Consider the following 14615-nt stretch of genomic DNA (forward strand, 5'->3'; position numbering starts at 1 on the left):
AGTGGCTGAGCTGCCATGTGTCCAGCCCTCAGGGAGGCCAAAGAAGGGCAAAGGGCAACCAGGCGGAGACCGGTAACAGCTGGGGTTGCAGCTGTCTGCCCACAACCGCTCTCCCAGTGTTCCCAGGCTCCCAGGATGCTCTGCTGCACTGCCCCCCTGCAGGGGTCTGCTGACCACACACACACACACACACACACACACACACACACACAGCCTGAGGTCTGGGTCCTGCGCCTGCACTCTGGCGCGGGAACCCCAGCAGTGCACCCGTGGGAAAAGGCACCATGCTAATTCATGATCCAGATACTCTCAGCTGTCCTCCTCCACAAGGACCGTGGCTGTTCTCTCCTACAGGTCCCCAGTTCGATCCTCCTGAACACGGGCAGGCTGCCCGAGTCAAGTACCCAGCCCAGACAGGACTCTCTGGGGGCCCCTGCCTGCATACCTTCCCACGGCCCCACATCGCACTCATTCACCCAGGGCCTGGGGCCGCTTCTCCCCACCCTACAGGTGAGCAGTTCAGTGGGTTTGAGCATGGACTCCAGAGCCAGACTTCTGGGTTCAAATCATAGCTCTGCCACTTCGTAGCTGTGTGACCTTGGGTAAGCTGCTTCGCCTCTCTATGCCTTATCTATAAAACTGGGATAATAGTAGTTTCTAATTCATAGGGTAATTGTTGGGATTAAACGAGTTAGTATGTGAAAAGGGCTTAGAACAATGCTGGCCTAAGTTAGCTCGCAGTACTGCTTCCTAGCCCAGGTGTGCACCCAGCAGCACACCCGATCACACAGATGCCTGGGGGTGGATACCTCTCCACATTCCACAGAGGGTACCAGAGGGCTGTGGCGTTTCCTTCCCTGCTTCCCCAACACACACAGGTGGCCTGTGTATTTGCTGACAGTGGAGGTTCACCCACTATCCCGGGTACTGTGCGTACCACCCACTGTGCGCACCACCCACTGTGCGCACCACCCAGACGCCTGCTATGGCGACCCCTCCCCCCAACTCAAACCCTGGCCTCCCTGTCCAGACTAAGCCCACCTGCCAGCTGGCCCACATGTGGCATGCTCACCCACACAGGCATCCTGCCGCTCCTCATACCCAGCGCTGCACACGCACTTGCCGATGGGCACCAGCCACTCGCCCTCGGCACTGCAGTACATCTTGGGTGTGTCCCGCTCCTCCGAGTGTCGCACACACTGGCCCCGCACCTCCACCAGGGAGGATGAGTCGGCCCCCGTTACCGCCTCCGAGAAGGCAGCCAGGTTGCGCACCATGGTGGGGCACTTCTTGTAGTAGATGCGGAGGGACAGGATGGCGAGGCAGGCCCCGATGTCCTGGAAAGCCAGATAGAAGCCGCGCTTGCTGAGCGGGCCCACACCGCGCACCTCCGTGTTGAGCTTGAGGCGTCGCACGCCCAGGTCAGCGCCCGTGAAGCTCTCGTCGGCTGCGATGGTGTCGATCTTGAGGAACTGGCTTTCCTGGGTGCTGGCGCCCAGGTCGCGGTCCGACTCCAGGTAGTAGAGGTTGAAGGTCTCCTTGCAGGTGCCAAGCACACCAGGCATGCTGTTGCAGTCACGCAGGGTGAACTTGATCTCGGCGTAGATGCGCCGGGCACCGTCGCGGGGCACCCAGCTGGTGCGCAGCCAGTTGTTCTGGTTGGGGCTCATGACGTTGCACACCTGGTACGTGTGGATGGGCCGGAAGGACTCGTCCACCTCGTTGATGGAGTCCCACTGCGGGCAGAGAGAGCAGAGCGGCCTGAGAGTCAGCACGTAGCCCTCTTTGCCAGTCACCCTTGCCACATGCCACGTGCATTGTGCCGGGGGCGTCCTGGGGAAGAAGACGGAACATTCTCCAGCCTGGAGGAGCTGACATTTTCTGGAGGACTGCCACAGCTGCTAGATACCAGGCATCCTAGAGGTGTGGCTTACAGAGTGCCACATCCTTCTGGGGAAGGGTTATTTACTGCCTCTTTACAGACGAGCAAACAGAGGCTCAGACATATGAGCCCCGTGCCTGAGGTCACATAACTCGCGAATGATGGAGCCAGGACAGGAACTGATACCAAAGCTGCGAAGCTCTGGCCTCGTTTCTGTGTGGCTACTCCTATCTCCCCTAGAGTGAGGGGACTCGCCAGGGGAAGGCAGTGAGCTCCCTAGGCCAGTTTCCATATCAGCTGCCAGAGGAGCCTTCCTAACACACAAACCTGACGGAGTCATGCCCCAAATCCCACCTCCAGTACTTCAGTAGCGCCCCCTGGATGGCGCTAGTTCAGTGACTAATGGATGGACTCTCTCTGCCCTGCTGTTTGTGATGGTCCCTCGGCCCCCACATGGGGCCGGGGGCTCACAGGCTGGCCTGGCTTCTGCTCAAGAGAATACCAGGATGCGGGAACATCAGGTATGACAGCTTCTGTGCCAGGTACTGGCCGGGCCTCACCGACTCAGAAATAAACCAGACACTATCCCCAGAGTGAAACGGCAATACACGGAATGGGAGAAAAATATCTGTCAATCGTGTATCTGATAAAGAACTAATGTCCAGAATATAGAAAGAATTCCTACAACTCAATAACAAAAATACAAACAGCCCTATTTAAAAACGGGCAAAAGACTCAATAGACATTTCTCCAGAGAAGACATACAGATGGCTAAGTATCACATGGAAGGGTGCTCAACATCACTAGCCATTAGGGACGTTAGAATCAAAAGCACGATGAGATACCACTTTACCCCCATTAACTATGACCAAAACAACAGGAAAAAAAAACAAACAAACAAGTGCTGGCGAGGATGTGGAGAATTCGGAGCCCTGTGCGCTGCTGGAGGGAATGAAAAACGGTGCAGCCACTGTGGAAGAGTGCAGTGGTTCCTCAAAAAATTAAACACAGAACTGCCATCTGGTCCAGCCACTCCACTTCTGGGGGCACACTCAAAAGAAATGGAACTGGGGACTCAAACAGGTCCCTGCACACCCCTATTCATGGCAGCCGGAAGGGGGAAACGTAAGTGTCCCATGGATGGATGGATGGATGGATGGATGGACAAATGTGCTCTATCCATACAATGGGATACTGTTCAGCCTCAAAGGGGAGTGAAATCTGACGCACGCTGCAGCACGGGGGGGGACCTCGAAGACACCGCACAAAGCGAATCAGACCAGACACAAAGCGACAAATGCGGCCCGCCTGGCATCACTCACACGAGGCCCCCAGTGCGGTCAGAATGGTAGAAACAGAAAGTAGGGCGCTGGCTGCCAGGGGCTGGGGCAGGGGAGTGGGGAGTCGCGGTTGAACAGGTACGGAGTTTCAGTCTGGGAAGACGAAAACGTCCTGGAGATGGGACGGTGGTGATGGTCACACAACAGTGTCAGTGTGCTTAACACTCCTGAACTGTACGCTTTAAAACGGTTAAGATAAAAATGGTAAGTTTTACACTATGTGTATTTTACTGCAACCTGAAGAAAGAAATACACCATAACTACTCCCTGTCCTCAGGTGCCTCACGGTCCACCTCAGAGACACCGTGGGGGAGGGTGACGGGCCAAAGGGAGTGGGCATCCAGGGGGCAGGCCACTAATCGTTCTGTGGGGCAGAAGCAGGAACCTCATGCAGGGAAGGGAGGGAAGAGCCCCCCCCCCAGGCGGCTGGAAGCGTAAGCAATGTTCAGCAAGCACTCAGCAGCCCCGTCTGACACCGAAGAGTCGCAAGGAAGATGCAGTGTTGACACGCTGTGTAACCGGAGAGGCAGTGCCTTGATCTTCTCTCTTGGACCTTTATGTGCAATTGTGCTTGAACTAGAGATCCTATTACTTAAGCCAGGGGTCCCCAAACTATGGCCCGCGGGCCACATGCGGCCCCCTGAGGCCATTTATCCGGCCCCCCGCTGCACTTCCAGAAGGGGCACCTCTTTCATTGGTGGTCAGTGAGAGGAGCATAGTTCCCATTGAAATACTGGTCAGTTTGTTGATTTAAGTTTACTTGTTCTTTATTTTAAATATTGTATTTGTTCCCCTTTTGTTTTCTTACTTTAAAATAAGATATGTGCAGTGTGCATAAGGATTTGTTCATAGTTTTTTTTTATAGTCCGGCCCTCCAATGGTCTGAGGGACAGTGAACTGGCCCCCTGTGTAAAAGTTTGGGGACCCCTGACTTAAGCTGGGGGTGGGGGAGAGGTACAGATCCTCCCCATGAAGTAAGTCAGAGAAGGACAGGTACCATGTTATTTCTCTTACAGGTGGAAGCTGAAGAATGATATAAATGAACAAACAGAACAGAAACAGACTCGTAGACACAGAGAATGGACTGAGGGTTGCCAGAGGGGAGGGGAATGGGGGGCTGGGTGAAGGAGGCAAAGCGATTAAGAAACACAACTGGGGGTTCCACACAGAGTCACCGGGATGCAGGGTACAGGGTGGGGAATAGAGTCAGTAATATTGGGACAACTGTGGATGGTGCCAGGTGGGTTCTGGACTTCTGGGGGGGATCACTTAGTACATTATATAAATGTCTAACCACTGTGTTAATACAAGCAATATTGAAACTAATACAAAACAATATGGAACATAAACTGTAATAGAAAAAAAATTTTTTAAAGGAGTAGAGCCAGAGGTAAAAGGGGACAAAAGGTCAACAGCAACAGGAAGAACTCCCTGTGGTGCCCTGAGAGTCCGTGCGCTCCGAGCCGTTCCACACGTGCCAGCGTGAGCGCCACGGGCATCTCAAGTCTCTCCTGCCTCACAAACCCCTCTGTTGCTCCTCATCTTGGCCAGCCGTGTGGTCTTGACCCCCAGTACCCACATCTGTAAAATGGAGCTCAGGCCCACTTCGGCGAGGCTTCAGAGCATGGAGAACAAGCCTGCAAGGTGCTTAGCGTGGGCCTGGCACAGAAAGGCACCAAGGATGGACTGGTACGATGCTGAACTGGCAGCCTCTTCCCAGCCACCTGTGCCGGCCCCCCGGGGACCCCTGGGGAAGAAGTCCAGGGTGTGCCAGCCTCACCTGAAAGAGATCATGCTTCCTGCACTCCCCACCCCAAGAGGACCCCCGCCTTGTACCCCACACGGCAGCTGGAGCCTCTTGGCAGTGCTGTGTCACATCTGGGGTTAAAGTCATTGTCACAATTAATGGAGCACCAAAGAGCCAACCAGCTGCTCCTTGTCTGTTTCCTGCCAGGAACCAGGAGAAATTAATCAGCTCCATGTGAGTCCGCTCTGGCTGCCCCACCAATGCCAAAGGCCTGACCTGGCTCTGCCAGCCCCACGGCTGCTGCGGACGCCCAGAGTGGCACAGATTCCTGGAGGCTGGCACAAAGGTGGAATCAGCCCTGTTCTCCACGTGGGGCACCCCATACCGTGCTGGGTGCCCCTCCCACCCTGCTGCCTCTCTACCCCCTGGCACACTCCTCCCTCAACCCCCACCATTCCCCTGGAACCCTGTCTTCCTCCCAGAACAGAATGTAGGGAACCAGCTGTGCAGCCTTGGGTAGATCACATCCCCTCTCTGGGCCTTTGGGCTTCTTGTATATAGAATGGGGTAGCTAACACCTGCCTGTTCCATCCACCCCAGGGGGTGGTGAGGATCAAGTGAGACAATGGAAAGGAATGTGTCCTCTCATCTAAGGCAGCTGTTAGTCTCCCGAGGGGAAACCCACCCAGCGTGTGGAGAGGGGGGCATGAAGGGAGGGGCAGACTCGTCCACCCTCAGCAGAGATGCTTAACCTCTCAGAGCTTCTGGTTTCTTACTGGTAAACTGCGCTTTTCCTGCATCATCTCATAGAGGACAACCCCACGGGGCTGGCTGTTGTGGTCCCCACCTTATGCACAAGGAGGTGGAGGGAAGGGGAGGGGGTTCCCCGAGTCACACTGATGAGAGGCGGCAGAGCACCGGCTCGTCCAGACCCAGCCCCCTGGCCTTTGGGCTGCGCAGCCTTCCCTATCATCTGAGTTTCCCTGCGGCTGGACACAGCCCCGGAAACTGCACCCAGGACCAGAGGGGTGGGAGGAACCTCAAGAACCATTTCCAAAGGCTTCCCACCTAGCTGGGCCGGGATAGAATCACTTGGGAAACTTACTAAAGCAAAGATCCCTGGCTCCTCCCCACATCCCCTTAACGTCAGCATCTGCGTGTTTCTTTTTTTTTTTTTTTTTTTTTTTTTTTGCATTTCTCTGAAGCTGGAAACAGGGAGAGACAGTCAGACAGACTCCCGCATGCGCCCGACTGGGATCCACCCGGCACGCCCACCATGGGGCGACGCTCTTGCCCACCGGGGGGCGATGCTCTGCCCATCCTGGGCGTCGCCATGTTGCGACCAGAGCCACTCTAGCGCCTGAGGCAGAGGCCACAGAGCCCTCCCCAGCGCCCGGGCCATCTTTGCTCCAATGGAGCCTTGGCTGCGGGAGGGGAAGAGAGAGACAGAAAGGAAGGCGCGGCGGAGGGGTGGAGAAGCAAATGGGCGCTTCTCCTTTGTGCCCTGGCCGGGAATTGAACCCGGGTCCTCCGCACGCTAGGCCGACGCTCTACCGCTGAGCCAACCGGCCAGGGCAGCATCTGCGTGTTTCAGTGTTTCACCCGGTCGCCTGGCTCAGGTTCAAGCTCTCGAGTCTGGGAACCTGGGGTCGCATCCAGCCTTCTTCTCTCCCCGGGCAAGCCCCATAGAGACAGGAGGTGGTCCATGGCTCAGAGGACAAGGCAGCGTTGCCTCCCAACCCTCACAATGAGGACAGAGACCAAAGAAGGCAAAAGGGACTCAACTCTCAGCCCCAGGCTCAGGGATATTTGAGTCCCAGGCCATCACTTGGAACCGGTCTGACGGTGAGCAAGTCCACTGCTCTGAGTCTCTGTTTCCTCATCCGTAAAATGCACCTCCTTGTGGGATTGGTAGTGGGGATTAAATGAGATAACATCTGTGAATTGTTAAGAGCTATGTGAATATAATCTGTTATTTGTTTTAACTCCCAAATGAAATGCGGTAAATCCAAGTCACGCTTTACAGCACCCTGCACACACAAAGAATCACCAGAGCGCTCGTGCAAAACACAAGTCAGGTTGTGTTCCTCACCTGCTTAAAATCCTTTACCCCTCCTTGTTGCTCTAAAGACCAAGTCCTAAGGTCTGAGTGGGACAGAGGGACAGAGACACTGAGAGTCAGCCAGGGGCCAGGTCTACCCCTTCCTAGCTGCGGGGTGTCGGGGAAATGCTGAGCCAGCCAACAGCCAGGCAGTCATCTCCTCATGGGTCAGCACCCCTCCGCTGGCAGAACCAGAACCCTTCATCACGCATGCGCATCCCAGGAGACAGCCCTCCGGGGCACACGCCGAGAGCACTACACAGGGAGAGACTACAGCCCAGGGAGGTACAGAGACACCCCAGGATTCAGCCTTCATCTGCAGGGGAAGGAGCTCAACCAGGGAAGGAGCACCCACTGGCTCCTGGACCCCCAGGCCTGCCCCTCCAGCTCCCTGAAGCCCGGAGCACAAGGGCTGACAACAGTAAGCAGACTCAGCCTACTGCTACCTGCGCCACCAGAGAGAGAGGTGCAGAGCTCTGTTCTGACCTCAGCCACAGGCCACAAACGGCCTGGATAAAAACCCTACCCCAAAGCAAAGAAACGCTCTCTTCGCAAACATTAACTGTTGGTGTCACTGTCATTGTTACTGTTATTCATGTTATTCCTCTGTTTCCAGAACCACGGAAGTCATAGTGTTCATGAAGGAAGTTGTGTGTACATGATGTGTTCATGTCTATAGCAGGGATGCATGTGTGTGTTTCTGAGCACACCTGTAGGAAATTTACATGAGATAGAAGCATAATATATACCAATGACAATGATAATGACACTAATACATTCAGTGAAGGCTGACCAGGCTTCAGGCCCCATGCCGAGGTCACGTGTCCTCTTCCCTCACCCTCGCAGCAAACCCCACGAGATCGTCACATGCTCATCCCTCTTTACAGAGGGGAAACGGAGACCCAGGGAGGTGAAGTGGTGACCGGGGCCACCCACTCACTGTCGACAGCAGAGCCAGGACCCACCAGGCACCTGGGCTTGTTTCGGCTTTACTGACCCCGCTGCTGGGATTTGGATAAGAGAAGCGGAGGGACCAGGCAGTATAGCTTTGTCCCTGGAGTTCCCACAGCCACTCCCCAGGAGGCTGGGAGGGGGTGTCCCCCTGAGCACGTGACCCACAGGGACCTGATGGGCAGGGCGCAGGGTTACTGCAAAGGCCAGATGGGTCTGAGGGCCACCAGGGGGCTGGCATGTCCCCCAGGTGCTTCTGATGGAAAAGAGAAGCAAGCAGGGGCTCCAGGCTTCCTGGTGGCCCCTGGTGAGGGCCGCACAGCTGTGAGGGAGGGGACCAATCCTGAAGCCATGAAAGGCCCAGACAAGGCTCTTCCTGGCCCTGTTCCTCAACATTAACACGACTTAGGCTACCCTGGGCCTGGCCTGTGGCACATGGTGACTCTGTGAGCCCAGAACACAGCATGAGGATCCCATGTCTAGGACCTCAGACATGGAGAATCAGCTGCCCAGCACCAGGCTGGCTCTGTAATCCCAAGGCTTGGCATGCTCTAAACCAGGGGTCTCAAATTCACGGCCTGCAGGCCGCATGCAGCCCGCCGAACAATTTTGTGCGGCCCACAGACTAGTCCACGAACTACAGTTTCTGGTCGTTTTGTGACACTGAAAAGTGTTGCCTTTTGTAGACCTAGTGCGGCCCGCCGAACAGCTGTAATCTTGCTCTGCGACCCACATGCTGAGTTGAGTTTGAGACCCCTGCTCTAAACTGTTAAGAAACCAGCAGCTCTGTCTCTAATTGCTCTTTGTCCTTGGGTAAGTCCCGTCACCCCTCCAGACCTCCGCTTTTCCTTCACCTATCTGGTAAGACTCTTGTGAGTCGCAACCTCTCTTTGCTCACAAGACGTCGCGGGTCCCACTGCCCATCACTTACCCCGTGAGCCGGATATGTGAGCCAGCCCCAGTCCCCGTGGATGGTTGTTGTGTCCAGCAAGTTCACTGCAAAACCGGAGACAAGAGCGCATTAGAGCCCTGGACGGCCTTCCCCAGCCCCACAGGGGCAGCCGACCCAGTCACACTGGCCAGCTCGCAGCCCTGACACGCTAGCTCTGTATCTCTGCGTCCCTTCCGACTCGCCCTGTCCATCAGGGCTCAGTTCAAGTTCTCTCATCCCCTGAAGCCTTCCTTCCTCTACCACTCAGCCGAAACACGACCTCCTGAATTCCCAGAACACAAGCTGCCCAGGGTGCCGGGCTGCCCCGCTTGCTGGGGCAGTGGGATGGCTGAGATGGGCTCAGGAGTCCGGGGGGCCTGCCACTTAGGAGTTGCGTGTCCCTGAGCAAGTCCCTTCCCCTGCCCTGAGCCTCAGCTTCCTCCTCTGTAAAATGGAGGTGACAGGGTTCTCGTCTTACAGGGGTTTGTGGGGATGACTTTGACGTTTGTCTATTCAGGGGATGTAACGGTATTCATTTACCATCAAAGTTCATCCTGTGATGTCACACCTCCCTGAGAGGATTGGCTCCAGCTTTATAATCATCAGTGCCCCAGGAGATGCCTGGCACCTAGTAGGTCCTCTGTGCACACTTGATGTGGCGGGATTAAGGGGAGTAGAGCTGCCTTTTGGTGAGCACCTACTATGTGTTGAGCTCTTCAAGGGGAGCTTAGGATGCCTCATCTGTAACCCACACAACCACTCTAAGAGGTGATCATTCTCATCTCCGTTTTACAGATGAAAATACTGTGCTGAGCCTCAGGGGAGTGCAGGAACATGCTTAGAGCATCACCAGTGTAGCCAGCAGGGCTGGCATTCAGAGCACCTGCTGTGGCAACCACAGACGATGCCAGCAGCCCTGGCAGCCTGGGCCCGCGGTGGGGAAGGGGCGCTGGCCAGAAAGCAAATCTATTTTAAGCCCACACTGGAGTCACATCTCAATACATCTGCTTGATAACAGAAGGTTCTCTGAACCTCAATTTCCTCATCTATAAAATGGGGATAATAATATCAAAGGGTGGGTGAGGGTAAACTGTAGCATCACCTGGAGCCAACGCCTTTACCAAAGCCCTTTAATTCTCTTCCATGTACCCCGTCTCCCAGCCAGGGATCATGAGGTTTCCAACTGACCCAATGGGGACACTTGGGCAGATCACCGAGGGTTAAAGCCGGGGCCCTCCCGGAACTTTCTCGATGGAGGGCTGGCTGTTCTTCTCCCTGAGATTTGCATTGCTCTAGGCCTGCCCCTCAAAGATGGAGACAAGTGTCCTCAGGAAATGTTGGAGTGAGGATGCTCGTATTTGCTGATTTCCTTCTTCCTTTCACCCTCCCCATCCCACTAGGGGACAGGGGAGGCTAGCTGGAGGGAGGACTTGCAGAACCAGGAGGGGCCTCTTCGCTCCTCCCCGGGTCCCCAGAGGTCAGGTAGGATCAGGGGCGGAGCCAATGTCCGCAGAGGGAACCCCCCTCCCAGAGCCGGCCCCACGCCAGGGGCACAGGCAGAGAAGCCTTCCTGCCTCTCTCCCTCCCGCTCAGGCAATGGAAAGAAAACTGGGTCAGGCAGCTCTCTCCTGCTGCCTGGTGGGAGGGGGAGGAGGAGGGGGCCGCACTGCAGTTTCCCCCCAGACCAGCAGGGCCGAGTTTGGGGAGAGGGTGGGGCAAGAGACTTGTGGGCTTCACTACCCTCAGCCACGTCCCAGATGGGGTCTCAGAGCTGGAGGGCCCCTTCACCGGGCAGCTCAGACCTGTGCCTAGGCAGCGGGTATCTAAACGAATGTTCCCGCTGGCTCAGACTCGTCCCCAGAGCACCCAGCCACCTACAGACCCCAGCTCCCGGGCCCTCCCTCCCCTGGTAAGCCCCACCACACTGGCAGCAGATTCTTGATCAGCCAGCCAGGGGGCTCAGATAATCCAAAGATAAGTCAAAAGTCGATTCTATTGGATTCAGGGAGAGCTACAGGATTCCAGGGCTGCTTGTTCTAATTCCTTCCAGACCCTTCTCTGCCCCTCCCCTCTCCTCTCCTACCTCTGTCCCTCTCTTTCCTACCTCATGTCCCCTCCTGTGAGGGGAACACACAATGTCTCTCACGGGCAGCTCCAGACCCACGGGAGGACTCATTAGGGCTGGAGCGAATTCCAGCATTAGGCCCAGCTGGCCTGGGGCAGAGTCCCCAGGGAGATTCACGCCCTTCTGGTCACCAGGACCAGGCTATCTCCTGCCTCTTGCACTACCGACTGTGGGTCTGTGTGACATCTGTGATGTCAGTCTCCTCTCTGGGGCTGTCTCCCCACTTGCAAATGTAAGAGTTGGACTAGAGATGACTTCTTAGGGCCTTGAACAAAGCAAATCAATTAACTCCTCCATGCCTCAGTTTCCCCACCAGCAAGATGTCCACAAGCATCCATCCCTTCTGGGTCTTCCTGGGGCTGTTCAGGGGATCAGATGGGTTCCTCTCCTGCTCTAAGAAGCACAGATAATTCCTAAGCCCTTCCTGTTGGACTGTGCAAGGCATTATGTGATTTCTTTTTTCTCCAGCACCGTTGCCTTCCCCCCATTCCATTTCGCCGAGACTAATACTTAAATTGATTTACATTCCCTGAGGACATAGCGCATGGTGGTGAGGCCAGAGAATTCGGGGTGGCCACAGGATGTCAGCCAGGACATGAATGCCTCGGAGATCACCCCGAAGTGGTGGGTAATCCCCAGCAGAGTCGTAAAGGGCTGTGAGCCTGGTAGGGCTGAGGAGGGGACATCTCTGCAGGTGCCCAGGGAGGGACCTGGCACAGGAACACTTGGCCAACCTGGGGCTCTGTCACCTTTGAGACGCCAGCTGGAAACACAGCCTCCTCCTCAAGTTCTAACAGTCTCCCTGGCTGGCGCTGGCTCTGCACCAGCTGAGCCGGAAGGGACTGCTGGCTGTCCCATGTGGAACCCATTCCCTAGGTCTCCACTCGTGGCGTTCTGCCCTGTGAGGGTAACCCAAGCCCTGCTATGGGAACCCTGCTGCATTGGCTGGACAGGTGAGGACAATGCATCCCTCCACCCTGCAGACTTTCCCACCTGCCTCTCTATGAATCTTGCCTCTTCCAACTGTTGTCCCTACCCGGACACGGGCATGGACATGGACACAGACACGTCTTCTCCCTCAGGCCAATGGTCTGTCCTCCCCAAAGTCTCCTCCCCAGGGGACTCTGGCATTTGCCAGCCTACAATTCTGGAGGGTGCTGGCTCCTTCCCAAGGTGAGAATCCAATTAAGGAATTAAGGGTGCACCACCCAATGCCCAAAGCCCTGATGTGGGACCCCTCAGAATCCTGCTGGGTGAAGAAGCGGCCCCCTCCCCTGTACCCAGTTCTGGGAAGACTGCTTCCCAGAACGCAGCTCTGAGAGTCACTGATCGCCCCATCCTGACTCTCCTGGTGCCCTAGGAACCTGCATCTCATCACCTCCCCCCCCCCGGCCCAGCTGGGCTGTTCCCCCCACCATCTCACCTCTCCGCTCCCCTTCTATGGTCCCTGCTCCCTGTGTAACCTGTTTCATTAGAGACTATGAAGTTTACATATGTCTATGCGCGTTTTTTCTGTGCACATGCATTCCATGGGCATGAACACAAGTTTGAGGGCCTCCTTCTAAATGGCGTCTGCCCACGAATGTGCATATTTTCAAGTGTATGCATCTGTTCATGTATGTGTATGTACACGTGTACTGTCTGCATTTCTGTGCATCTGACAGTGGGCAGAGGGGTGCTGTCCATGCACATGAGTCTACAAGCCTGAGTCTGAATCCTGATGTACATCCGTGTGTGGACTTGAGGGTATGGCTATAGCTCTATGAGCTGTTTGTGTGCGTGGTGGGGGGTGGATCTGTGCTATATCTGAGCATGGATGAGAAATACTGGCTCTGGAGCTCTCCTGAATCCAGAAGTTCATTCTGCCAGGGAGAGAGCAGCTCTGGACCAGGGAGAGACCAGTCCTAGGATCCTGTGCAGAACACTAGGGCCAGCTTCTGCTGGGCAGCAGAGGAGGTCTAGGGCAGGGACGGGTAGGGGTAGGGGTGGGGGTGGGGCTGGGGGTGGGGGTGGGGGTTGCAGAGGCGGTTGGGAATAGAACCCAGGGCAGCATCCTGTGGGTGTATAGCTCTGAGGTCCTGCCTGGGTGTCCAGGGAGCTTGATGAATGTTCCTCCCAGCTTTCTTGGTCCCCTCCTATTACCAGGAAGCCACTTAACCGACCCTTCTGGTCATGACCAGTTCACAACCCCTGCTCTGGCCTCCCTTCCCTGTGTCCCTGAGTGAAAGGACTGCCCCAACCTTGCCCCTGGACAAGATCCTGCCCTCCAGGGCCTTGCTTGCCTCAGTTCCACTGCCAGCCCCTCAGCTCTCTCCTCACTGGCCCCTTCTCCAAAGCTGCCCCTTCCTGTCCACCAAGCTGCCACCCCACCAGCTATTACTCCCTGCCTGCTGTCCCTCCTTCTCCCCAGCCCTCTGGCCCAGTCACTTCCAAGACTCACTTCCTGCCCCCCATCCCTGTCTTCCCCCAAATGCTGTCCTGATCTCTCTGATCCTCCTTTCTCAGTTCTTAGTCCCCAACCCACAACGCGGTCCCCTGCCCCCTTTTTATTCAGCCCTTGAAGCTCATCCTGCATGTTTGTATCCCTCTGTCAAGCTGTTCTGTCCCTTCTCTCCTCTCGTCTACACCTCTGTCTTCCGCCCCCCATCCTCTCCCTAATCCCCAGTGTCTGATCTTCAGTTTTCTGTCCCCAGCTCCAAACCTGTCAGCCCTGTCCCCGGGTATCCCGTGCCTCTGGCTCCTCATCCTCAGCCTTCGGGTCCCTGTTCCCCAGTCCTGTCTCCTTCTCCATTGCTCTGTCCCTTGACCCCAGGTCTCTCCCGCGGTGCAATCCTTGTTCCCCCAGGCCTAGGAATACCAGCCCCGTCGGAGCTCAGGGTCGAGGGGAAGGAAGTTGAGCCTGGGGCAGCGCGCGCCGCGCCCCCCTCCCGCCCGGCCCTCGGCCGCCCCCGCCCTGCCACCGCCACCGCCACCGCTCACCTTCGCCGCGCGCCGCGGACACGCAGGTGGTCGCTGCCGCCGCGGCCGTGACGACCCAGAGCGCTGGGGGCAAGCGGCCCCGGGCGGGGGCCATGGCCGGGAGGGCGGGGGCGCCGCTCACCCTCGGGCTCGGCCGCGGCGGCCCGCGCGTCGGCGCGCTCCCCGGCTCTCCCGCACACCCGGCGGCCGGGCGCACACACCGGCGCACACGCCGGCTCACAGCGCACACGCGGGCACCCGCGCCCGCCGCCGCCGCCGCCGCCGCCCCGGGCGGGGGCCGGCCCGTCACGGCGCCGAGCCAATCAGCACCGAGGCGAGGGGTGGGGGTCACGGAGCCCGCACCGCGGACACCGGGGCGGCGGACACCACCGCTGCACGTGCGCACGCTCGCATTCACCCACCCGCACCTTCGCGGGTGGCGCGCTCCCCGCGCCCCACGTTCGCACGTGGACTCAGAGCCACCGCTCCCAGCGCCACAGTCTGGACGCCCCCGCGACACCAGGCCACGCAGACCCACCAGGAGAAGTCCCCGTGTGCACACACAAGGGCGAAACATCCA

At 57.1% G+C, this 14615-nt stretch overlaps 1 protein-coding gene across 2 annotated transcripts in view; it reads right to left on the reverse strand.

Moving 5' to 3' along the window:
- The window catches only part of EPHA8 (EPH receptor A8), a 36604-nt gene extending 22371 nt beyond the window's left edge, over positions 1–14233 (reverse strand). For both annotated transcript variants that reach the window (XM_066270153.1, XM_066270151.1), the window contains exons 1-3: positions 14057–14233; positions 8953–9017; positions 1073–1736 (exon numbers count right to left, since the gene is read on the reverse strand). In XM_066270153.1, the coding sequence (XP_066126250.1) occupies positions 1073–1736; positions 8953–9017; positions 14057–14150 (823 nt within the window). In that variant the 5' untranslated portion in view covers positions 14151–14233. The remainder of the gene's footprint in view (positions 1–1072; positions 1737–8952; positions 9018–14056) is intronic.
- Between the last annotated feature and the right edge of the window lie 382 nt (positions 14234–14615).

This window comes from Saccopteryx bilineata, chromosome 3 (genome assembly GCF_036850765.1).
Source record: "Saccopteryx bilineata isolate mSacBil1 chromosome 3, mSacBil1_pri_phased_curated, whole genome shotgun sequence".
NCBI classification, from domain to species: Eukaryota; Metazoa; Chordata; class Mammalia; order Chiroptera; family Emballonuridae; genus Saccopteryx; species Saccopteryx bilineata.